Source organism: Callithrix jacchus, chromosome 8 (genome assembly GCF_049354715.1).
Source record: "Callithrix jacchus isolate 240 chromosome 8, calJac240_pri, whole genome shotgun sequence".
In the NCBI taxonomy this organism is placed as follows: Eukaryota; Metazoa; Chordata; class Mammalia; order Primates; family Cebidae; genus Callithrix; species Callithrix jacchus.
In genome coordinates, this window is record NC_133509.1 from 94,167,156 (window position 1) to 94,191,914 (window position 24,759).

Consider the following 24,759-nt stretch of genomic DNA (forward strand, 5'->3'; position numbering starts at 1 on the left):
AGAACGTGGAGAAACAGAGGATGGGGAGGCCGTGCAGACAGCAGGGACCAGGTAGGGTGGGACAGCTGATGCTCCTGCTCTGCTTCACTGGTTAACTATGTAAGCTGAGGACTGAAGTGCCATCCTCTCCAAGGCTATGGCACTTTTAAGAAACCTTTGCTCATGAGGCTAAGTGAACCAAAAGGACAGAGTAGGGTTTCAATTTCAGAAATTAAGTTTTGAGAAAGAAAATATATCTTGGATTCCTGAGTTTTCATACTAAGTCATACAAAGATACCAGTGTGCTATTAGTCCACACTAGTCCACAGAAGCCCTTTTAACCATGATGTGTTAAAACAGAGCAAGTTTATAATCAAGAGTAAAATATGCTGTGGATCTTAACAACGAAATTGAATAAAAAATGTCTTTATCTTTATGCTGGCGCAACAGGAAAAGCAAGTTTAATGAAAGGAGAATGAGGAAGTTGATGGAAATGAGGGACTGCTGGAATATGGAACGCTAAGGTGAGGGTGAAGATCAGCATTTACCAGGAGACACAGGTGATAGTCCTAGGGCTCAGTTGGCCTGCCCTTTTCTCTTGATATTAACAATTGAATGGGGCATCTGCCACCAATCCCTGGGCCTGGACAGAGTAGGGATGCTGGTTCAGTAGGATTCATTACTGAGCCTATAATGGTTTCCCTGGCCCACCCTTTCTAGAATCTTGGGTCTGGTTTTCTTAGGGTGGGCAGGTGGGTAGAGTGCTATACCTGAGTTTCAGTTTCCTTTTCTTTAAAATGGATCAAATTTCCTTTAAAGTTACTCTTGTCCATCAATTATCTGTGACTATTTCATTTTTAATCACTAAATTACTAACATTAAAAATTAAGATATTTCACATGAGTACTTACTATGCGCCAGCTACTTTACATACATAGCCCCTTAATTAATTACATTAGTGCCTTAATTACAACACCCCTGAGAAGCAGGTACTGTTTTACTTACTATCCTCACATTATTCCCAGGCTTTCCCACCAAGTAAGTGGCAGAGCTTAGGGTCAAACCTAGGATCAGGTGACTCCAAAGCCCAAATCCTTTCTCCTAAAATACACAACCTCTATCCAGAAATCAAAATCTAAGGGTTTTTCTTTTCTTCTATACAAGCATATAATTGAAATTTCAATTTGATTTACTTTGCTCAAGATTTAGTGAGCACCTACTCTGTGCTGATTACCGTAGAAGATATAAGAAGTACAAGGATGAATAAAACATGTTTTGCCCTCCTTGGAGTTTTGTTGGACAAGATAGATTTTAAAATATCCTATATCTGTGAATGAGGTGTAATACACTAAGCATTATTCCAGAAAATTGAAACATATCTCCTTAAACTACAAAAAATTTCAAAGATGAGAGGGAAGCAATATGACAGGCCAGGGTTCCAACCCTAGTTCTTCCATTTAGTGTGGCTTTGGTGTCTTCTTGTGCAAACTGTAACTGCTATTTCTCCTAAAAAGAGTTGTTTTGAAAATTCCATGTGTGGGGAGTTCCTGGCACAGACTGGGGGCTCAATAGCCAAAACTTTAATTTCCAATGGGAATAGGTTTCTCAAGAGGACCAGATGTTTACATTTATCAATCAGCATATTCGTCTCCAAATTTCATTTATTTACTCATTCAACAAATATTCATTGATTAACTACTGTTCTAGGCACTTAGAATACTGTGAACAAAAGAGTTTGCAGTTTAGCCTGGTTAGAGATGAACTCAGCAATCCTCTGAGGTGGGTACTGTTGTCATCCTCATTTTACAGACTGTGATACTGAGACATGGACTCTCTAGCACAGGTCACTGAGATGTGGAGGGGCGGGGCAGTGACCTTGAACACCATCTCTGCTTTATACTCATTTTTCAAAGTAGAAAACAAAGCATTTATTTTTCTTAACTCAGTGGCCATTAATGCCCACTAATTATTGTACTGTTACACAGTAATGCTCTCAGGAACTACTGGGCTCAAGCTGACCCTGCCCTAACTGACCCGGGAATGCGATGTAGTTCCTCTTCCTGCTGCCAACTGTCATTTCCCACAAAAGTCTACAGTGTTTCTATTCTGCTGCTGGAGTCGCCTGGGGGAAATTCTGGTAGTCATACTAGTTAAACTGTTGAGGTTTGAAAAATGGAATTGTAAACATAAATTCTGTCTCCCTCAAGTGGCCTCTCAATCTGGAAGTGACACCATTCTCTGGGAAAATGAAATCGATTTCTACAGAGGCATTTTCCGTTAACTTGTGGGTTTCAGCTGCCTGAGATTGTTCTAAAAGTGCCTGTTCTACATATCATTCATAATCAGGCTAATCTGGAACCCAGTTCCTCAGGCAGGGATCAAGGTCCAACTTTCTAACAGATGATTTGCATGGCTTGAAGATTTTTAAGAAAAGGATAACTATTTCTGGTAAACTGGTTCCTGGCTCACTTCCAGCCACAAGGACTAAAGCATTCTTACTGATAGACTTCAGCCCCTGGGACCAGATGCCAGCTTGCCAGGTCATCCCCATGAGTGATCTCCCTTCTGTAAGAGTTATGGTTATAGAGATGCTCTGCTTCACATGACATGCTGTATAAGGAAGGATCTGTACTAGGGAATCCAGCAAAACCTTTTAATAGCTCAATAGGCCTAAGGAACTCTAGCAATCATATATACCTTGCAATCTATCTCCAGGAACATAGTATCTTGCATACTCTCACTCAATCCTAACAGAAAACTCTATGAGGTCAAAGAAGAAACACAGGCACAGAGAGATTAAGTAATTTGCCTAAGGTTGCACGTCTTTAGGGGGTTACCAGGATTTGAACCCAGGCAATGTGTGTTCCTGTTCTTAAAAAGGAGAAACATTCGTATCTTAGTGATTTATAAACTGCTTTGTTCATTCATTCTCATTTAATTTTTCCTCAAAGAAGTGGAGGAGATGAGGAAAGGAGACAAGGTTTAGTAACTTATTAAGGGGGATTATTTGTCTACCAAGCATATCTGAGCCAGCCTGGAACCATGGTACATTGGCTGTTCTTTGCTCTTTCCTTGACCCTATCGTACCTTGCTTTATGCACCGGTGAAACTCTAATGTCTCACCAGTGCAGAAGGAGGCACTGAGTAAGGGAAACACGGAATTCCTCACTCCTCAGAGGTCTCCCAAAACCTCAGGGAAAGTCGAAATTGCATGCACCAAGCAAATACGCAAGGCTGCTGATACACGTTCGCAGTAATTTAACTTTTTATTAATTGCAAGGGCACGCGCGGTGGGTTAGTTGCGAGAGTTCAAGCCCAGAGAGACCGTTAATGTAGTCAGTTGCGTCCCGGTTGCAGCTCTGCCCTAGGCTGGAAGGGTCCCGCCCGTTACCTGTGGCCAGGACAAAGGCTGGGACGCTGTGGAAGCGCACCGGGCCGCGGCTGCGGCCGTCCTCACACTCCACGAAGGCAGCCACCAGCCCGCACGGGCAGTGAATGTTGACGCGGGCCTCGCGGCTGCCCGCAGGCGGCACCGGCACCAGCCCAAAGTCCAGGGCGAAGCGGCCCAGCGCCAGCACAGCGTGGCCGCACATGGAGCTGTAGCCCTCGTTATGCAGGAACAGGACGCCCAGGTGCGCGTCTGGCAGCTCGCTCTGCACTAAGACTGCTCCGTACATGTCCCGGTGCCCTCGGGGCTCGAACATGAGCCGTCGTCGCACGTGGTCAAGGTGCTGGCGCATGTAGCGCCGCTTGGCCAGCAGGGTCGGTCCGACCACCTCCGGACACCCCGCCAGCACGATGCGCAGGGGCTCGCCGCCCGAATGCATGTCCACCACCGACAGCGCCGGCGTCCCCGGATCATGAGGAGGCGGCCAGAGCACCGCTAGCGCGCTCTTCATGGTGTGCATCCGATAACACCCGCACAGTCCCGCAAAGTTGGCTTCAGCGGCGCTTACCCTGTGACTCCGCGCGAACAGGGCGGGACGCGAAGCAGCCCTTCCTGGGGGCGGGGCCTCGGAGCCTAAACGCGGAAGCGGGGGAGGAACTTCGGAGCGGTTGTCCTGGTTACTGGGAGGCGGAGCCGCCGAGCCCGCTGTGGCCCGGATGTTCGGTGTAGCTGCCAGATCCGCTCATCTAGTGCTTCTCGAACAAAAGCTTCAGGCGGCCGATGGGTGAGTGGTCGTCAAAGTTCCGGGAAACGTTTCTGTTAGTCCCGGTTGCTTTCCTACACGGTTGGCCTCGGGCTTGGCTCCCTGTAGACGGCCTTCGGCTGGCGGCGGAGGCTCGTCCCTTGACCCCGCCCGCCCTCGGCCCGGGCTCCGCATTCCTGCCGGGTTGGGGTTGTCTCTGCCCCCGACCGGTTGTTTGGGGAGGCGCGCTGCCTGCGGCGGAAAGGCCAGACCTTTGTTGTTGATTGAAAATGTCCCTTCAATCCCTTAGTTTAATGTGGAGGGAACACTTGCATGAGGGTGGCTGACTTCAGAATTGAAAGCGCGGCTGACAGTGCAGAAAAAAATAGTAAAGCAGAAGCAAGTTGCTGCATAATTTGTCTCCTGCTTCAACCTCAAACGTAAACTTACAGAGCCTGTCCCAAAGGGGCAAGACCGTTACAAAGAAATAGAGTCTTAAAACTTTAACCATCGTTCGCTAAAGGAAATGGAAGGGGAAATTGAACAGACACTTGGAACCTGGATTTTGTTTAGTAGGTAATAGGCTGTTTATTTCAGTTCAGTTTATCATACTGGTTTTCAGGCCTTGGATTTTGAGAAACTTTAGATTATTGGCAATCACATGTATTTATTAAGCATCTACTAGATGAAAAGCCCATACAGAAGTTTCCAATTCGTTCGCTTCTGCATTCTTGAAAAATCTGAAACATAATTCATTTTCATTTATTAATTTAGAACATTGTGATTACAATTGGTTACCAGAAAATCAGCGCCCATTGAAGAAGCCAATAGGTTTAAAAAGCTAAGTCAGAAATTTGTTAAAAGCGAAAATATTAAACCTGAGACATTTCAGTCAGTACTCTTTCTCTCAGCAGCATAAGAAGAAGGAAATAAAAAGTCTACTTGAATGTGAAAGGAGGGAGGGCATTGTAGACCAGGCAGTCTAGACTATGAATTCTTGAAGAATCTGGGAAATGACAGTTCAAGAATAGTGAAAAGTTGCATAATTTTTCAAATCAATTCACGTGTAGACCACAGTTTGTTTGTTTTAATCCACATTCGATTGTAGGTTCTTGGCAGGAACTCTTTCTCCTTTAGTGGCCTCTAACCAGTGGAATCTGACTCTGAATATGTTTATTGAATGATTGAATCAATGAATGAAGGGAATCAGATGTCAGTGAGAAAGAAAACTCCTTCCATAATTTCTTCTTGTCAATGAGGTCAAAGAACATACTAGGTTCTTAGTTGTTGGGATTTTTTAGTAAGGAATCGCTGCTTTTCCCCTAAGCCTTGAGATCAGGGGATTAATTTTAAGGCAGTGGTGCCTAAATTTGGCTCAGTGACAGCCTTGATGAAATTTACACTTATCCTCCACAAATATGATAAAAGCTAGGATAATCTAGGAAGCTTTTTAAAAAGTAATTTACTTACTCTGTTCTGACATTACGTTCTCTCTGCTATCCTGTGAAAATGTGTTCTGTTATGAACATAGGTGATAATCGTGTGTGTACATGTGGGTGCTTAATGTCCTGACTGGGAAAAATAAAAGATGGTGACCCTCTGTTGGTGCTCTAATTAAAAAATATATGTATATTTGAATGAAACTCAAAAGTATCCTGTAATCAAGAGGAGGGGCTGGCTGGAGCCATTGGAGACATACCGGGTTAGGCTTTGAGTTCTGGAGATAGATCCTGCTCTGCTGGGTGAGGACCTTAATCTAAGGCACAGTATTAACAGCAAGGTTCCAGGATGACTGTCTGTAGTGTTACAGTGTAAATGAAGAAATTTAAATTTAAAAATGCTTCTTACGTTTGTCTAATACATATTATTTAAAAATTTGAAACAGTGTTGAGATATTTCTACCAAGTGCTTCAGCTATTATTGCATTATTTTTTTTATAATCACAAAAGATGTTACTATACTGGCGTTTGTTTTTAAAAAGCTGTCGATATTCAACCAGCATGCCTTGGACTTTATTGTGGGAAGACCCTATTATTTAAAAATGGCTCAACTGAAATATATGGAGAATGTGGGGTAAGTCTTATGTTTGTATCTTATTTCATATTGTAAAATCTATTGGCTTTTGAAATATTATCACAAGTAGAATATTTTTTCTTATTATACTCGTTAATTTATAAAAGAATAGGGAGGGCCAGGCACAGTGGCTCATGTGTATCATCTCAACACTTTGGGAGGCTGAGGCAGGTGGATAACTTGAGGTCAGGAGTTCGATACCAGCCTGACCAATATACCGAAATGCCGTCTCTACTAAAAATACGAAAAAATTACCTGGGTGTAGTGGCATGAGCCGGTAGTCCCAGCTACTTGGGAGGCTGAAACAGGAGAATTGCTTGAACCCAGGAGTTGTAGGTTGCAGTGAGCCGAGATTGCACGACTGCACTCCAGCCTGGGTAACGGAGAGAGACTGCATCTCAAAAAAAGATAAAATAAAAAAATATAAAAGAATGTGGAGGCATTAAAACAGTCATTGTTTATGTTGACATTTTGATGTCTGTTTTATTTTTCAAAACGTTTAATAATTTTAAAATTTCTAGTTTCTTGTGATTTAGTACAGTGTCTTATACAGTAATTTGAACATCATAAATCCAGAACATTTATCTGCAATTATTCTTATATAATGTTAATAACTAGGTTTTTCATTGAATGTTGGTCAACTTTTAAGTAACTTATAAAAGCAATCTTTTAAGAGCATTGTACCAAAATAGCACATACAATATAGATTCCTTTTTATTTATGCTTTTTTAAATTTCTAAAATCTGCAAATATAATTTCAGCTTAAATATTTAAACTGAAATAGGATGTCTTACAGAATGATGGGGGGTTGTTAATATTCCAAAATAATATCTGTACACAAAATACTGGTTTTATTTATTGTAGGTATGCCCAAGAGGACAGAGAACGAATGCACAGAAATATTGTCAGCCTTGCACAGAATCTCCTGAACTTTATGATTGGCTGTATCTTGGATTTATGGCAATGCTTCCTCTGGTTTTACATTGGTTCTTCATTGAATGGTACTCGGGGAAAAAGAGGTTAGCACATTTGTGTGAACATACCTGGCTGGACTAATGTTGGAACAATTATCACTCGGAAGACCTTATTAAGTAATTATGCTGCTTCTGTTTTTTTTTTTTTTTTTTTTTTTTTGAGACGGAGTTTTGCTCTTGTTACCCAGGCTGGAGTGCAATGGCGCGATCTCGGCTCACCGCAACCTCCGCCTTCTGGGTTCAGGCAATTCTCCTGCCTCAGCCTCCCAAGTAGCTGGAATTACAGGCACACACCACCATGCCCAGCTAATTTTTTGTATTTTTAGTAGAGACGGGGTTTCACCATGTTGACCAGGATGGTCTCGATCTCTTGACCTCGTGATCCACCTGCCTCGGCCTCCCAAAGTGCTGGGATTACAGGCTTGAGCCACCGCGCCCGGCCGCTTCTGTTGTTTTAAAAGTAGTAAACATATTTTTCCTTTATCTTCAAATTAGTCTTCCCTGTGACAAGAAAACTTAACAATAGGGCATGACTTAGTGATTTTTAAGGGAACTCTCCTTAATGTGTTTTAGTCTAAATGATCTTGAAGGAATTTTTTTTTGCTTCTCAGCTATAATCCTTACTGGTTTTCTACAAAAATGTTGGTTATGATTATAAGCTATTTATTGTTATGGAACACATTCTTTGTAATTTAATACTAATAATCAAGTATGCAGTTAAAATGATATAGCTGTAACCTAATACAAAAACTCATATTAACATATTAAATCAGCACACGTTTACTGAGCATTGTGTTTTATGTTTGGAAGATCGGGAAAGATATATAAAAATAACTGACATGGCTTATAGCCAGAATCTTGTGGAGAAAACAAATGTGTACATAATTATAATATAAAGCAGTCTTAGACATGTAGTGGAAGAGTTAGAAACAAAGTACTCTGGAGTTACAAAAAAATGGAAAGATAAATTATGCCTGATGGGATCTGTAAGATTTCAAAAAAGGAACATTTTAGGCAGAGGAAATAGCATGAATAATGGCATAGAGGTATGAAATACGTGATCTGAGGTAGGTAAGAATGGAAGTAATCTGGGTTGGTCAAGAGTGGGTTACAAATGAAGAAAAGTAATATAAGGGGAAATAGGAAAGATAGGTTGAAGGCAGAATGTGAAGGTTCTTGACAAGCATGTGAACTTTAATCTGCTGGTAATGGGAAGTCAAACTACCTTAGTGCATTTCAGCCACACTGATTTTCTTTTAGTTCTTCCAGCTTCTCAAAATCTTTCCTACTTTAGGTTCTTTCCCTTCCTCCAACCTCTTTCTGCTGTCTGAAATACTGTCTTCTTCATCTGACTGCAACTTGTTTGGCTTTCTTTTAGCCATGCTAACCTCCCTAGCAAGTTTTGCTCTGTAGCCTGGTTGAACTCCTCTCCTGAAAATGCTCCTTTCTTCTCTACCACACAGCCAGGCTGCAAATTTTCCAAACTTTTAGGCTCTGCTTTCCTTTTAAGTATAAGTCCCAACTTTTAGATCATTCCTTTGCTCCCACATCTATCTGATCATAGGCTTTTAGAGCAGCCACAGCATATCTTGAATGCTTTGTTGCTTAACAATTTCTTGCACCAGATACACTGAGTCATCACTCTTAAGTTCAAACTTCCACAGATCCCAAGGACATGGACACAATGCAGCAACATTCTTTGCTAGGGCATAATATGGGTGACCGTTACTACAGATCCCAGTAACTTCCTTATTTCCATGTGAAACCTCATCAGCCTGGCTTTCACTCTCTATATTTCTGTCAGCATTTTGGTCCCAATCACTCAAGGCTGTAAGACATTCCAAACCTTCCTTCATCTTCCTGTCTTCTTCTGATATCTCCAAACTCTTTCAGCTTCTGCCTGGTACCCAGCTCCAAAGCTGCTTTCATATTTTCAGATATCTTTATAGCATTGCCCCACCCTTCAGTTTTAATTTTCTGTTAGTCCATTTGTGTTGCTATCAAGGAATACCTGAGACTGGGTAATTGATAAAGAAAACAGGTTTAATTGGCCCATGGTTCTGCAGGCTGTATATGAAGCATAGTGCTGGCATCTGCTTCTGGTGATGGCTTGAGGAAGCTTACAATCATAGCAGAAGGCAAAGGGGAACCAGTATGAGAGGAGGCAGGAGGCAAAGAGGAACTACATGGTGAAAGAGGGAGGAGAGACCTCTTTTATTTATTTTAGTTTTAGTTTTATCTTTTCAATTTTATTTTTTGAGAAAAGGTCTTGGTTTGTCACCTAGGCTATATTGCAGTGGTGTGATCACTGCTTACGGCAACCTTGACTTCCTAGGCTCAAGTGATCTTCCCATCTAAGCCTTCCAAATACCCAAGACTACAGGTGTGCAACACCACACCCCACTAATTTTTTATATTTTATAGAGACAAGGTCTCTCTATTGTTGCCTAGGCTGGTCTCAAATCCTGGGTGCAAGCAGCCCTCTTGCCTCAGCCTCCCAAAGTGCTGGGATTACAGGTGTGAGCCACCACACCTGGCCACCAGGGCCTTTTAAACAACCGAATTTCACATGAACTCATAGAGTGAGAACTCACTCATTACTGCTTCCACTCCCATGACCCAAATACCTCCCACTAGGCCTCACCTCTTTGGGGATTACATTTCAACATGAGATTTGGAGGGAATGAGCATCCAAAAAAATCACTCTGTATTTGAGTGAATCATTTATTGGTGAAGGTCTGGTGTACAGAAGTGGCATCATTTGATGTATATTTTAGGAAGAAAATTTCTGTGGAGGGTAGATTAGAGGTGAGATATTTAATAGAAGACTGTTGTCAAAGAAATAGACTATGGTAGTTGGAATGGAAATGGAAAAGATGGTCAGATGGAAATAGAATCAGCAGTTTTCTGGGTTCTACCTAACAATTGGAGGGTGGTTATTTACATTGGGAAAGCATTTTTAAATTTTCAGATTAATTTATAAAAATACTTTAAAAATAGCAGCTTGCATCCTGCTTTTAATTTCTTTTATATTAATAGAATGATGATAGATGGGGTGAGAAAGGAGATGTGATCAATTTAAAGCTGAAATAGAGTAATTACCCAGTTAGTTGGCAGGAACTTCTCAGGCCAAAGTAGAGGAGAGAGCTAAAGGGCATAGGGATGTCTTCACCAAATGTGTTTGAATTCAAACATCAGCTATGTTTTGAGGAAGAGACTTGAAGCAGAGACTAGAGATTGGTTTGAGGGAAGACAGAGGAGTGACTAATGTTCAGACAGGAATCGAAGTTTAAAAAGAAGGAGTTGTACAACTATGCTTTGCCTAGGAAATTGGTAACAAGAAACACAAGGGCCGTCCCTTACAATTTCCTGAAGCTTTGCACTTACCGTCCAGATAGATTGGGGCTGGAGGTTGACAAATGTTCATAAAAACTGTAGATAACCTCTGAGCTGATTTGGAAGGATGCATGGTTTGGCAGATAGGTGAAATGTGTTTTGAGGTGGAGGATGATGCATGCCCAGATGTGTGGAGGCACAAGTGAACTTAAAGTCATTTAGCATGGCCAGGAAATATAGAAGATGATGCTGGTGAGGGGTAGTTTTCCAGAAAGACAGAAAGGACTCCAAAGTAGTTTAATGAGAGGAGTTTTAGAATCGGATTGCATTTTATAAAGATTTTGTGGCTGGCTGCAGATAGATTGAAAGAGAACATAACAAGAAGACCAGTAAGAAGGTTACCAAAGTAATGGCAAGAAATAATGAAGTTAGGATTTTGCCTCTAAAAATATAAATTCTATAAGGAAGCAAAATATCAAATTACATAATGTGAATGTGTGTTTATTTATATATTCAGTGTTTTCATCTTTGTAAAATGGCACAGGAGTTCTGCTTCTAACAGTGTGAGTTAATTAGGAGCTCCAAGTGAACCCACCTGCATGAAATAACTAAGTCTGGGAAATAAACTGTGAGACATTGCTGGTCCCAGCTGGAGATGGAAAGATCTCCAGGAACTTTTCTTTCAAAACACAAACCGACCCACCCTAAGCTGGGCCAGAGTGGCAAGACAGAATGGGATGAGATTGTTGTCTGAGGTCAATTGCTGGTAGCCCCAGTGTTACCTGGATACTGAGTCTTGGGTAGCCTATGCTAAGACTAGACTCTCAACGGCCTGAGCCCAAAGTAGTAGTGGCCATGGCTGCTGACAGAAGCAGCAAAGCCTCTTTTCTGGAAAGCTTCCCCATTCTCAATTTAAGCCTATAAGACTCTTGCTCATTAAGCTGTAGTAAGGACCTCATAATCTGTGGTTACTAAATAAAATAGCACTATGACTTATTGGTAGATGCAACAAACAATATATTTATGCTCTCAAAGGACACAGATAATGGACTTTTGCTTACAGGATATGTAACTGCTACCTATAAAGAAATTAAGAATGTAGTCACAAGCTGTCCATAATAAGAGATTATTAGGAGTAAACAGATGTGATGGGGAAACAAAGGAAACTTTTAAAAATGAAAATTTTTGCTTGCCAAAAAAAGAAAAAAGGTAGTCAGCAGATTAAACAGTTAAAGATAGATTTAGTGAACTAGAAAAAAATGCATATAAATAATGAAATATAGCACTGAGAAAGAAGGAGATGGGAAATCAGGTGCAAGAAGGTGAGATCCATGTTGCATGGGTGTGGGAGTGGTCCACACCTAAAATCTTATACTTCCCAGGAGCCAGTCTCTCTTTTAACAACTCTATGAACTTCTGGGGTCCTGCAAGTGACATGCAAATTGTTAAGAGTCACTGAACTCAAGAAAGCCAAACCATGGTATCCCCATCAGGCATTTATAGTTAATTTATGGTTCTCCCCAGTCCAGATGCAATTTACCAGTCAGGGATCATTTGTATTATAAGCAGTGTTGCCTAGCAACATAGTTGACATTCTATCCTTATCAGGCTTTCTGGAGAAAAGAGCTAGAGAGTTAAGGCTAGATTCTCATGCACAGCATAAATATTTTGTTAAGTCTTTGTCCATAGTATCTAATTAGGGTCTCTGGAAAAATAGAGACTATAAAGGAGAGCTGGTATTTTAAGAGATACTGGCTTCAGGTTTTACAAAAATAATGAGAAACAGATTCACAGATCCCAGAAGCAAAATACATCTCAAGCAGATTAAATAGAAATTCACACCTACACGCATCATAATTAAACTGCAGAATACTGAAAACAAAAGAGAAGCCATGTGGAAGAGAACCAAGGTGCACGTGTTAACAGCCTTGGTTGTGCTTCCAGCTAACAGCCAGCACTTAATACAGCCATATGAGTTAGTCATTTGAAACACTGCAGCATGGTCAAGCCTCTAGACAAGTGCTTTCCAAGTTGACATCATGCGGAGCAGAAAGAACTAGCCAGTTGAGCCCAGTCACAACACAAAATAGTGAGAAAAGGTCAGTGGTGGTTGTTTCAAGCCACTAAGTTTTGAGGTAGTTTGCTATGCAATGATACATAATAGAAACAGTGTTCAAGTAGAAAACTCAAAATCACCTATAGACTAGATAATAGAAATAGCAAGACAGTTTAATAAAAAGGTTGGCTATAAGATAAATATATGAAACTATTTCCTATATTCCATGTACAGTACCACAAGTACTGTGACATAGCTCAGACCAAGATAGCTAAGCTACATGGGATTTATTTGAGCACTTGACAAGCCAATTTTAAAATTTATATGGAAGAGCCAGGAATAGCCAAGACCACCAAAGAAGTAGAAGACTGTATGTAACATCAAGAATTATGATCATCTTATTCTTTTGGCTCAGAAATAGATAGACTCAAGAAACAAAATAGCCAAAACACAGGCAATTATGTATGAAACTTTATGTGACAGAAGTGCCATGGCAAATTAGTTGAGGGCAGGGGTGGGAAGGAGTACCTGTTCAATAAAATGCTGCTGCTGGGATAACTGACAGTTCAAATGGGAAAAGGTAAAGTCAGATCCTGCCTTATGTTAGACCCAGAAATCTCTTTTTAGGTGAATTAAAGATAAATGTAAAAAGCAAAACCTTAAAATATTTAGAATGGGCGTGTGTGTGTGTGTGTGTGTGTGTGTTACACACATTATCAGGGTGTGGAAGGATTTATTAAAATATTTAAACTGCTAAGTAGGAAAAACATAAAGCCTGGCATATTAAAATTTAGAACATGTTTATAAAAAGAAATCACGAAAAAAGTGAAAATTGAGCTCACAAACTGAGAGGAACATATTTGCAATATATTTAAATAATGGCAGAATGGATAAACAAACCACGGTATTGTCACGCAGTGGAATCTTAACCCAGTAGCAAAAATGACTGAACCTCTGCTATAAGGGTGAATAGCATGGATGAAACTTGGAAATGCAATTTCAAGTGGAAAAAAATCTCAAAAGACTTATATTAGTGTGCTATCATTTTATAGCATTCAAAAATAAGTAAAACTAACCAGAGTATTTGTGAAACATAAAATACAATTGCGATAAAAACTTTCTAGAATAAGGTGATAAAAGCAGTTTGGTATTTGGTTGCCTTTAGGGGAGAGATGGAGATATGGATGGGGAGTAACAAAGAAATAGATATCAATCGTTGACAGTGTTCTAGTTACTGGGTAGGAGATGAGCTTATAATATTCATTATAATGACTATAACAAATACATGTTACATACCATCTTTTATGTGCATATTAAAATATTAAAATGATACACAGATAACTAAGAAAGTTTTAGCAACAATTGGCAAGATACTAAAGATACAAGATAGATCTAATTTCTCCTTTTCTGTTACACATTTAGATAATACTGCCACAGTATTTATCCTTTTGAGAAAATAAGGTTATATTCCTGAGTAGTTTTTGTGTTTGGCTTTTCTCATCTATTTAGAAATCTGTATCGTGACACATGTACATGTTTTATTAAAGCCATTTAAATATTGCAGTTTTTCTGATAATCATGCCTCTTTTCCTTCTTCTCTAGTTCCAGTGCACTTTTCCAACACATCACTGCATTGTTTGAATGCAGCATGGCAGCTATTATCACCTTACTTGTGAGTGATCCAGTTGGTGTTCTTTATATTCGGTCATGTCGAGTATTGATGCTTTCTGACTGGTACACGATGCTTTACAACCCAAGTCCAGATTATGTTACCACAGTGCACTGTACACACGAAGCCGTCTACCCACTGTGAGTGTTTATTTAGATGTATGATCATTTTTTAGAAATCTCTGAGGATTATTATAGATTTTATGGACTTTGGAGACAAAAACAGGTGTGGGTTTGAGTTCTGGGTCTGCCAGCTGCTACATTACCTTGAACATGTAAACAGCCTCTAGTAACTTCAGTTTATTCGGAGAATAAACTGATTCATTAGAAGAGGTAACACATGATGGTTTCCTCTTGATTAAAATACTCTTTTTTGGAGCTCTTCAGGAACTACAAGTTGCAGGAATGGATAGATTTTGTTTTCTTCTGAAGTTGGTAGTGGGTAGTATAACGAGACAAAAAAGTATTACCCAAGAGATGAAACATGTCTTAATGCATTATGGTACAGGACTAAACCTGAAAGTATCATAAGAACACAGGATTATGGTATCATTAGTTGTGTGGGGAGGAAGCATGTGGTCGGTGATCTGAAATGACTGCTGCACTTTCTAGGACACGCCTGTACAGGGAGAGGGTTTCAGTAGCAAGATAGTAAAAATGATTTGAAAATATTCATGAAAGTTAAGTTAGAACTATGTGGCTGAAAGTCCCATTATTCAAAATAAAATGCTAGAAGTCTGGTGACACAGAACTTTTTCTACAGCTTTTTTTTTTTCTGATTATAAAAATTACATTAAAATGTAATTACATTAAAAATAGGACATTTCAAAAACATAAAAAAAGCACCCACAGAATAAAATAATCTGTAATTCTATTCCTAGAGATGATTCTGCTAAAAATTTTATCTTTCCAGTTTTATTTCTGCATGTGTATATATACATTTTTAAGGATATTAAGCTTATACTATGACATGCTATTTTGTAAGCTGTCGGCACTTAATATATTAGGCACAGTTACTTCTGTTAACATTTTCATAACTAGATTTATATGTCTGCATAATATTGCAGCATGAATATACTATAAAATATAAAGTTTCCTATTATTGAATATTTGTTTTCTTCTGGACTTTTGTTTATTATAAGTGATTCAGTAAAAATCCTTGTACAGTAGGGTTTTTTGTGTATGCCTGGTTGTTTCCCTCTGATACAGTTCTACAGGTAAAATTGCTGAATCAAAAGGGATAAAGGTTTTAGGATTTTTTTATACATATTTCCAAATTGCCTAAGAAAGCAACCATTGTACCCTTGCTAGTAGTGTATGACAGCCTGTTTGGCCAGGCTTCCACCAATCCAATGGATAGACTAAATATGCTTTGTAAACCTTTTTTAGGAGCTCTCATTTAAAAATGATCAAGGATAAAAACATTTCTGATGTTACAAATTCTCTATTTTATTTTACAGATACACCATTGTATTTATCTATTATGCATTCTGCTTGGTATTAATGATGCTGCTCCGACCTCTTCTGGTGAAGAAGATTGCATGTGGGTTAGGGAAGTCTGATCGATTTAAAAGTATTTATGCTGCACTTTACTTCTTCCCAATTTTAACTGTGCTTCAGGCAGTTGGTGGAGGCCTTTTATGTAAGTTTGATGGGTAAAGTCGATGAAATATATTTATTATTGTATGTAGTGATACTTTCCCTAAATTTAACTTAGGAGCTTTTTCCTTAAAATAGTTTGTTTAATCCTTTTTTTTCTTTTTCTTTTTTTTGCTTTGAGACAGAGTCTTGCTCTGTCACCAGGCTGGAGTATACTGGCATGATCCTGGCTCACTGCAACCTCAGTTTCCTAGGTTCAAGCCATTCTCCTGCCTCAGCCTCCTGAGTGGCTGGGACTACAGGCACACACCACCACATCCAGCTAAATTTTGTAATTTTTTTAGTAGGGACAGGATTTCACCATGTTGGCCAGGATGGTCTCAATCTTCTGCCCTTGTGATTGGCCCGCCTCGGCCTTCCAAAGTGCTGGGATTATGACATGAGCCATTGCACCCAGCCAGTTTGTTTAACACTTGGAAATGAACCTTAGTGTATGCTTTTGCTAAAACATGATCAGTATTATAAAGAAAAATAATGGATTTCTTGGAATGGAATAAAAATTCTCAAGAAATCAGTGCAGCTAATCAAAAGTGATTTCTGTTTAGAGAATACTTTGCATTTGAAGCTCATGACCAAATTAGAATATTTTTTAAATCTAAGTATATAATAAGAAATAAAAACTTTTTTATTTAGGAATATATGAACATTAATCTTGATAATGTATACTGTTTATTAAGTAGGGTCCTAGGTTTCTAAGTTCATTTATGAAAACCTTTTATAGTAACACATCCTCAGTATATCTTTTATTTTAATGTAACCATTAATTCGTTTCGTAACCATTTAGTCCAAAATGACTCAAAAGAATAAGAAAAATTCACTGTTAAAAGCCTCACTTACTATCAGGAAATAAAGCAGGCAAGCCAATGGCTGAGAAAATGTAGTGTGGTTCTTTTGAATATGTGATATTGAACATTCCAAGATGTTGGATACCATCCTTTATATGGAGCTTGGTAATGTAATGTGGTAATATAGTTTGGGAATGTAATTTGGTTCATGGTGATGGTAGGGCTGAGGGTAAGACCAAAGGAAGCAGAAATTCTGTTATCCCCATATTCTGGTTTACAGATGAACTGTTTCATTTGGCCTGCACAGGATTTAAAAAGCTATAGTTCCCTTTAGCTCCTCTGTTTCCATGTTAGATTTGGCCCATGCCCTTATACCTTCCTGGCTAGCCTCTGTGTCATTTGAGGTTGCCATTCTTGTTCTAGGGAATAGGAACCTATTCTTAAAAGGATTTAGACAGAAGAGTGACATGATTAGATTTGCTGTAGAAAGATAACTTGATACATTTGGAATTCTCCATCTTTGGTAGCAAAACACTGGGAATGAGGAGCTACTTCAAAGATAGCATTAACTAAGCTAGGGAACAAAGGCAGGGGCTGAAGGAATGGAACAAGAATACTATAAAGTAGCTTTCTGACTTAGTAACCAGTGGATGGATAAATGTGAATATTAGAAGAGGCAAATTCGTGGAATAGCCAAAAGATCACAGGTAGTTGTTTCTGCGAGGCTGAAGAGTTAAGAATTGGCAGGCCTCAAATCTGTAGATTCTAGACTGCAGGTGGTGCTATTGTGTAGAGCCTATGAAAAGCAGAAAAATGTTTGGAAAGCTAACCCAAAGAGATGGCAGACAGCATTGCTTCCTATATTGTAGCTGCCTATATTGAAAATAACTTTTCCCATGGTGATGTTTTTATCATTTCAACAAGCTTCCACTCAAAACACATTCATAGAGGGACTCAAGGAAGTACTATTCATTTGCATTACCAACTCATAATTCTATAATGTTGAAAAAAGATAATAGATAATTTTTGGTTTGTAGGGATATAGCAAGTCTCAGCAAAGCAGAGCACTAGGAAGCTTATAATAGCTTAAGATAGTGAAAGACTGGGGATCTAGGGAGAAAGATATGGCATGATTAGGAATATGTCAGTGACAAATTTTACCTGCTTGGAAGTATTATGGAAGCCAGCTTCTAAGTGTGATCTGCAGCTGAACCACCAGGGGAACTAAAATGCATATCCCTAGATCCTACTCCAGACCTGGTTGCACAAAATTTCAATTTTTTTTGTGCAGTAGAAATTAAGAACCACTCCAAATCCTATCTCTAGCCCGGTACCTACCTCTGCTTCCCACGAATTTGGGCTTAGTTAGAAACTTTCTCTTTTTTTCCTTTTTATTTTATGTGGCTTTTTACTATCAGGTATTACATTTGTATCATTAGCAACATTGTTTAGCTACTTATAGGTTAAATAGAGTTTGTTTTTGTTTTTTTGGAACAGTTAAGGACCTAATTACTGTCTATTAAATAAAAGGTTCTAAATGTCAGATAAGTCATTCAGTTCTTTAGTAAGCTGGAATAAGGCCTGTATAACCTGTATGGATAACTCAGTTTCTGGCTGCTGCGCATCCTGAATTAATATTTGAAATTGTTCCAAATGGATTCTACTGCAATGTAGAATGATTAGTATTTCATAAACTGAAGTCATTTACAAATAATTGTATGAAAAATAATTCAAAGTTTTTTTCTCAATTTGTCCATTTATTATAGTGTGTTACATATTTGAAACATTTTAAGAGAAAAATGGTGTTTTATAGGAAAAAAATTGATTAAAGTTTTATTACTGTACTGTAGAGATTTCTGGAATTTTGATATTAAGAATACTGAATGATCTCTTTTTATACTTTGAGGTTTATTGATAAATGACCTTTTCTAAAGATTAATTAAAGCTGAGTTACTCTTAAAGATAACTTTTCTCAACTGAGGTTCCCCACCTGGACCACAAACACAGAAAATTATTTGACCATTTTTTGAATTCTCCTAAGTTTGGTACCTAACTGGTACTATTCTGGAAAGCAGAGGGAAGAAGCTAGTTATTTACATTCACTGGATGCCTAAGGCAAGGTTCTTCAATGCTGGCCTTGGATAGTTTTTACATTTTTTTACCAGTAAAAAAATTAAAAGACTTATAATTCTTGATGTGGAAAATGCACGAAATTTATATTTTACTGTCCATAAGTTTTTATTGATGCCTATTCATGTATGTATTAACCGTCTGTGGCTGCTTCCCCACCATAACTGCAGAGCTGGGTAATCAAGACAGAGGCTATAGGGCCTGCAGGGCTAAACCTATTTACTGTCTTTCCCTTTCCAGAAAAAAATTGCTGGCCCCTGCCTGAGGTCCTTAGGTCGTAAGTCTCACAGAACTGGTTGAGAAAGGATTTGACTTTAAGGAGAATTACTATTTGAATTTATTTGATGGTTTATTCAGATAATTTGTTCAATTTCCAACATAATACCATGCTTATCTTTCAGATTATGCCTTCCCTTATATTATATTAGTGTTATCTTTGGTTACTCTGGCTGTGTACATGTCTGCTTCTGAAATAGAGGTAGGAAGTCTTTTTCTCTTTTGTTAAATACTTTTTTTTTCTATAAATTTGACAATTGAATATAAGAATAGTCCATATGATATGATATAGTACAACTAATTGTTTTAGTGATCTTTGGCTGATTGATACCACTTGGTAGCCTTTAGCTTGTTAACTTTATAAAAAGCTGTGTACTGGACTATATAGTTACATGGGAAATTAGCAAAATAGTGAAGTAGTCAGGCTCAACTATCCAGCATGAAGGAGAAAAGTCAGTTTACATTAACATATAATTATTGAAATGTTGAAACTTATTAACACTAATTTGAGAAAAACCATAAAAATGTTTTATATTTAGAAGTAATTTTAAACTTTATTTTACAATGGCAACATTAACAGTCATCAGTAATTGTTCATTCCATATCCTTCTATGTTTTATCCCAAATTTTATTTTCTTTATTATGGATTTTTACTCTTACCCCATAATGTTTGGGGGATTTGGAGCTAACATTAAAAGCCACATTATTCTGATACTGTTCCTTTATCAGGGTATCCATTTTGTACCTCTAACTTTTTAATATTTCAGTGGAAGGCCACTAATATAAACAACTCCTTTTTTAAAATTGTATATGTCTTTATTTTTAGAATATTTTTGGCCAGAAAAGTCTGTTTTGACACATTTATAGTCACTGGGTAGAATAGAACATCATGTCATCACATCTATATTTTCACATATTCTATTTTTAAGGAACTAAGCTATTGGTCAAAAACATAAACAACAAATGTGAAGCAATAGGGTATTTGACTCTATGCCTAGGGAAAAATGTATTCTTTAAACTTTAAATCAAAATTGGCATTCTTGTACGTTATGTGTTCATATGCAATCTGACATTTTCTTTCTAAAATAATTATGTGGCTCTCTACTGTTAATATATTATATTTAAATGATTTTAAATATGTTAATGGCTCTGATTTAAGAACTATTCTGAGGCTAAACTCTAAAGAAAGCAAAAATATAAAGTGTCTTAGTACTCTTCCACTCAAACTTGCTAATCTAGGGCCTATGAACTGTCTTAAACTACCCATCACAGTTGATATGTGCTTTCTCATAATTTATAACATGAAAAAACTCAACCCAGAGAAAATAAGTTGTTAACTATTTTGGAGTGGTTACTGTTGATGCCACTTTTTCTATTATCTTAGTCAAAGGCTGAATGGGGGAAAACATCTAGAAATCATAGTGACTTTTGGGTAGGATAATAGTGGAGGAACTAGACAGAATATATTTATAGTGATTATTCAGTTGTTTTCATCTGTAGATGATCCTCATTTTTCCTTTGTAATCTTTAACCAGCATTGAAATATAATTAATTAAAGAAGATAGGCAAATTAGTTTTGACACTTTTATCAACTCTAGGGAAAGATTTGAGGGAGGAAATAATTGGCTATTTGAATAAAATGAGGTTTTTGAATTTTTATTTCTTATCCATAGTTAAGAATTAGCTATACACTGTTAAATTATCTTGAAACTTATTTGTTTCTCTGCCCCTGTGAATCTCCTATATAAAATGTTCACATACTTCAATTAGCATGAAATGGGGACCTAAAGCAGGAAAGACAGTTTAGAACTGGTTGAGGTGATGAGCTGTTTAATGATAAGAGAAAGTTGGTAAATAATCTATTGCAAATTATGTTTTAATGTGTTTATTAGCACATTTAGATATTAATTTTGTATTAATTTTGTTCTAATTTCTGCATACTATATGCAGTGGTATTAAGGATTAAAAGAAAATAAGACTGTTCATATGTCATTTCTGCTTCCGTACTATTCATGCAGCAGGCTCCAGGAATGTTATAGGTTAAGGAGGTTGAGTTTCTGTACCTATTTCCCTCCTATAGATCCATAGTGACAGTGGATCAGGGCAGGACACAAGCAGGTAAAGTGGAGTTTCCCTTCTAGTTCATATCTTTCTTTCAGAAGGAACTATAGTGTTTCCAGGAGGGAATGCTGGCGTAGACAAAGACTTAAGAGACATGATGACGTGGCTCTCATCTTGATGCTGCTACTGAGTGCTTATATGACCTTAGGAGCCTCACATTCCTCATCTGTAAAGTGTGGTGGCTAGACTGAGTGATTTCCTAAGTCTTTTTTAGCTTAAACAGTTTATGATTCTGAGATTATAAATCATGTATTTTACATTAAAATATATTAAATTACCCAGCTGATTTAGCCTGATAATCTGTATTTCTCTTTTCTCTCTTTTATAAAATTATATAGAACTGCTATGATCTTCTGGTCAGAAAGAAAAGACTTATTGTTCTCTTCAGCCACTGGTTACTTCATGCCTATGGAATAATCTCCATTTCTAGAGTGGATAAACTTGAGCAGGATTTGCCCCTTTTGGCTTTGGTACCTACACCAGCCCTTTTTTACTTGTTCACTGCAAAGTTTACCGAACCTTCACGGATACTCTCAGAAGGAGCTAATGGACACTGAATGTAGACATGTGAAATGCCGAAAACTTAAGAAATATTCCTAATAAAAAAGTAAAGAAATCTTAACATGTATGAGAACTGTTCTGTCATATATGGGAACAAGATTGTCAGTATATCTTAATGTTTGGGTTTGTTTTTGTTTAGTTTATGGTTAGACTTGGAAAATGCAAAACCCCTTAATACTCTGTTACACAGGGTACTATTATCTGCTACATGAGAAGCCCACAAGGAAGCACTTGCTTCTCTCAACAGTTCAGCTGTTCTTTAGAGCAAAATCCTGTTTCTGTGTACGTAGCAATGTGTTCCCATTTTATTAAGAAAAACTTACATATGTAATCTGCAATCCTTAGCAGTGGCATAATTGTGTGCACCTGTTGTGTTTCAGTTTGTTTTTCACCTATAATGAATTGTAAAGACAAACATACTTGTAGGGTCTGATAGCAAACATAGAAATGATGTTTGTTGTTTTTTGTTATCTATTTATTTTCACCAATACAGTATTTTGATAGATTGCAAATAGATAATAATTTATATAACAGGTTTTCTGTTTATAGATAGTTTGGTTCAAGACTTGTTTGGATTATTGTTCCTGTAAAGAAAACAATAATAAAAAGATTGACTACATAAAATTTCAGTGTTTTGACAATTGTTTTTTGGCACAATACTATGGAAGTAATTCAAACTAGTAGTTTCCTCTTACATCTGGGGCAAAAATACATACCATATTTTACTAATCTAGAGATACTTTTTATTTCACGTGACATCTCTGAATTAGAATAACTCTTACAACTGATGGCTTATTAGATTTAATGAAATACAGAAAATACACAATATAAAAATGGTTTTCCTATGGATGGTTTGTTTTTTATGACAGATGTTCTGTGATGTTTATGCTCTGAAGGCTCATGGATGCAACTATGGAAGCAAAATAAAATTTTTAGCACTTAACAACAATCTGACCATGTTTATCCATTTTTATTGTTTAGAAGTTTATTTACTGGTTCTGCTACTTGGTGGCAATTGTATGAATTAAATTTTAAACATTTAAGACTTCTATTAATAGCTGCAAAATGTGAAAATAAGTTCACTCACTTTTTCTGTAGTTGTGTTTGTCTTTTGAATTCACAGCAGTTGTATCCTTTCATTATTTTGTTAGTTATTCTTTGTTAATATATTTTTCTCAGTACATTTAACCACTGGGAAATGAACTCTTTTGGTACCACTGTGTTTCTTCTTTTCTGTAGGAATAAAAAATAAATGTAAAAATTCTATTTGTATTACATATAGCTTTGTGTGGTTATTAGTGTTTATCAAAATTCTGCATTGCCCAAAGTATCCTCAATTGGGTAATTGTATAATCAGGTGGAGTAGGGAAGGTGTCATGTGTCTGATTACTAGGACTATATCTTCTGGTCCACCTGGAGCCATTTTAACAATCATGTTTTCAGATGTCCTGTTCTAGCAGAAAAGTATGTATACAAAAGAATAAATTATAACTACAAGGCCCCAAGGGCAAATAATTTCCAGAATACTTAATATAGATCTGCATTTTTAATTTGCTTTGGTAAGAATAAGACTGGAACAATTCATAGGCACTGTAGTTGCTAATGTTACTAAATAATTTGTTAAAACATGGTCATTAAAAATGTTAAAAACAACCCTTGTCTGAGTTCAGTTTTGACTCAGGCCCTTGAAACACATCACAATTCTCGTCACTGCAGTGTATGGTAATTATTTTGCTAACCAGTCCTGGATAGGTAATTTAAAAGTTAAAATACAGGTTGAATATCTCATACCCAAAAGAGCTTGAGACCAGAAGTGTTTCAAAATTCAGGGTTTTTTTTGTTTGTTTGTTTCAGATTTTGGAATATTTACGTTATACTTACAGTTCAGTATCCCCAATCCTAAAATTTGAAATCTTAAATTCTTCAGAGTATTTTCTTTGAGTGTCATGTTGGCACTCAAAAAGCTTTGGGTTTTGGAGCATTTTGGATTTTCAGACCAGGGCTACTAACTCTGTGTTTTCTTGATTAATTTGGGTTAGCTGATACGTTTAATAACAACCTTATTATATATTTGTCTAAAATCCTTGGTTTGCAAGACTACTGCACATTGAAGCCACCTGGAGAGATTTTTTTTAAATCATGCCTGGGCCCCACTCCCAGAAATTCATGTTGAATTGGTCTGTGGTGCTCTTTGAGCACAGGGACTTTTATCTTTCTTTCTTTTGTTTTGTTTTTGAGACAGGGTCTTGCCCTGTTGCCAGGCTGGAGTGCAGTGGTGCAATCTCGGCTCACTGCAACCTCTGCCTCCTGGGTTCAAGTGATTTTCTTATGCCTCAGCCACTCAAGCAGCTGGGATTACAGGTGCCTGCCACAACACCCAGCTAATTTTTAGTAGAAGCAGGGTTTCACCATGTTGGTCAGGCTGGTCTTGAACTCCTGACCTCAAATGATCCACTCACCTTAGCCTCCCAAAGTGCTGAGATTACATGCATGAGCCACTGCACCTGGCCAAGCACAGGGATTTTTTAAAAACCTCCAGGTGATTCTAACATTTGAGAACCACTGATCTAAACTCTTCCAAATTTCAGATCTCAATTTTTCCAAGAGACCTTTTGACAAGTACAGGGCAAATGATTTTCTTCTCACTGAAATTTTGATTCTGCTTTAATTATAAGGGGGTGCTTTTCTAGAATTAATAAAAATGTAGATGATTGTATCAAGCCCTTCACAATAACAAAAAATTTTTAAAAACTGATTTTTAATGTTTCTTTCAAAGTACCTCATCCTAAAAATATCTTCTATAGACCACCTATCAAGATACTTGGTTAATACACAAATTATTTATATAACCTAAGTTATAGTATATGACATAATACGCGAGGACTTTTGTAATTTTAAGACAAAATTATTTTTAACACTTTAAAAATAACCATACTAAGTTACTGTTTAGCTTACATATACACTTAAGAATTAACTTACTTACCTTTGATTTACAAGAAAGAAAACTAAGG

General features: G+C 37.6%; 3 protein-coding genes across 17 annotated transcripts in view; 1 reads left to right on the top strand and 2 right to left on the bottom strand.

Moving 5' to 3' along the window:
* The window catches only part of L3HYPDH (trans-L-3-hydroxyproline dehydratase), a 42,199-nt gene extending 38,228 nt beyond the window's left edge, over nt 1–3,971 (bottom strand). For 6 of the 7 annotated variants that reach the window (XM_054239993.2, XM_054239995.2, XM_035260643.3 and 3 more), the window contains exon 1: nt 3,371–3,946. In XM_054239993.2, the coding sequence (XP_054095968.1) occupies nt 3,371–3,887 (517 nt within the window). In that variant the 5' untranslated portion in view covers nt 3,888–3,946. Of the gene's footprint in view, nt 1–3,370 lie in introns of all 7 variants that reach the window. The other variant, XM_035260645.3, reaches the window with a different exon arrangement.
* A 103-nt stretch (nt 3,972–4,074) lies between these two features.
* On the top strand, nt 4,075–23,025 carry JKAMP (JNK1/MAPK8 associated membrane protein). 2 transcript variants are annotated; one of them, XM_002753968.6, is made up of 7 exons: nt 4,075–4,151; nt 6,091–6,182; nt 7,047–7,201; nt 14,151–14,357; nt 15,677–15,858; nt 19,192–19,268; nt 21,526–23,025. In XM_002753968.6, exons 1-7 carry the CDS (start codon nt 4,148–4,150, stop codon nt 21,742–21,744), a joined length of 936 nt encoding a protein of 311 aa, XP_002754014.1. In that variant the 5' UTR covers nt 4,075–4,147; the 3' UTR covers nt 21,745–23,025. The 2 variants fall into 2 exon arrangements, with proteins under 2 accessions (XP_002754014.1, XP_009004356.1); XM_009006108.5 differs by having other exon boundaries at nt 6,109–6,182.
* Nucleotides 4,673–24,759, bottom strand: part of CCDC175 (coiled-coil domain containing 175) — an 87,390-nt gene continuing 67,303 nt past the window's right edge. For 3 of the 8 annotated variants that reach the window (XM_054239989.2, XM_002753948.6, XM_078335042.1), the window contains one exon: nt 21,520–22,981. In XM_054239989.2, the coding sequence (XP_054095964.2) occupies nt 22,896–22,981 (86 nt within the window). In that variant the 3' untranslated portion in view covers nt 21,520–22,895. Of the gene's footprint in view, nt 6,574–20,209; nt 22,982–24,759 lie in introns of those variants that run through there. The other 5 variants (XR_008474420.2, XR_008474419.2, XR_004729936.3 and 2 more) reach the window with 5 other exon arrangements.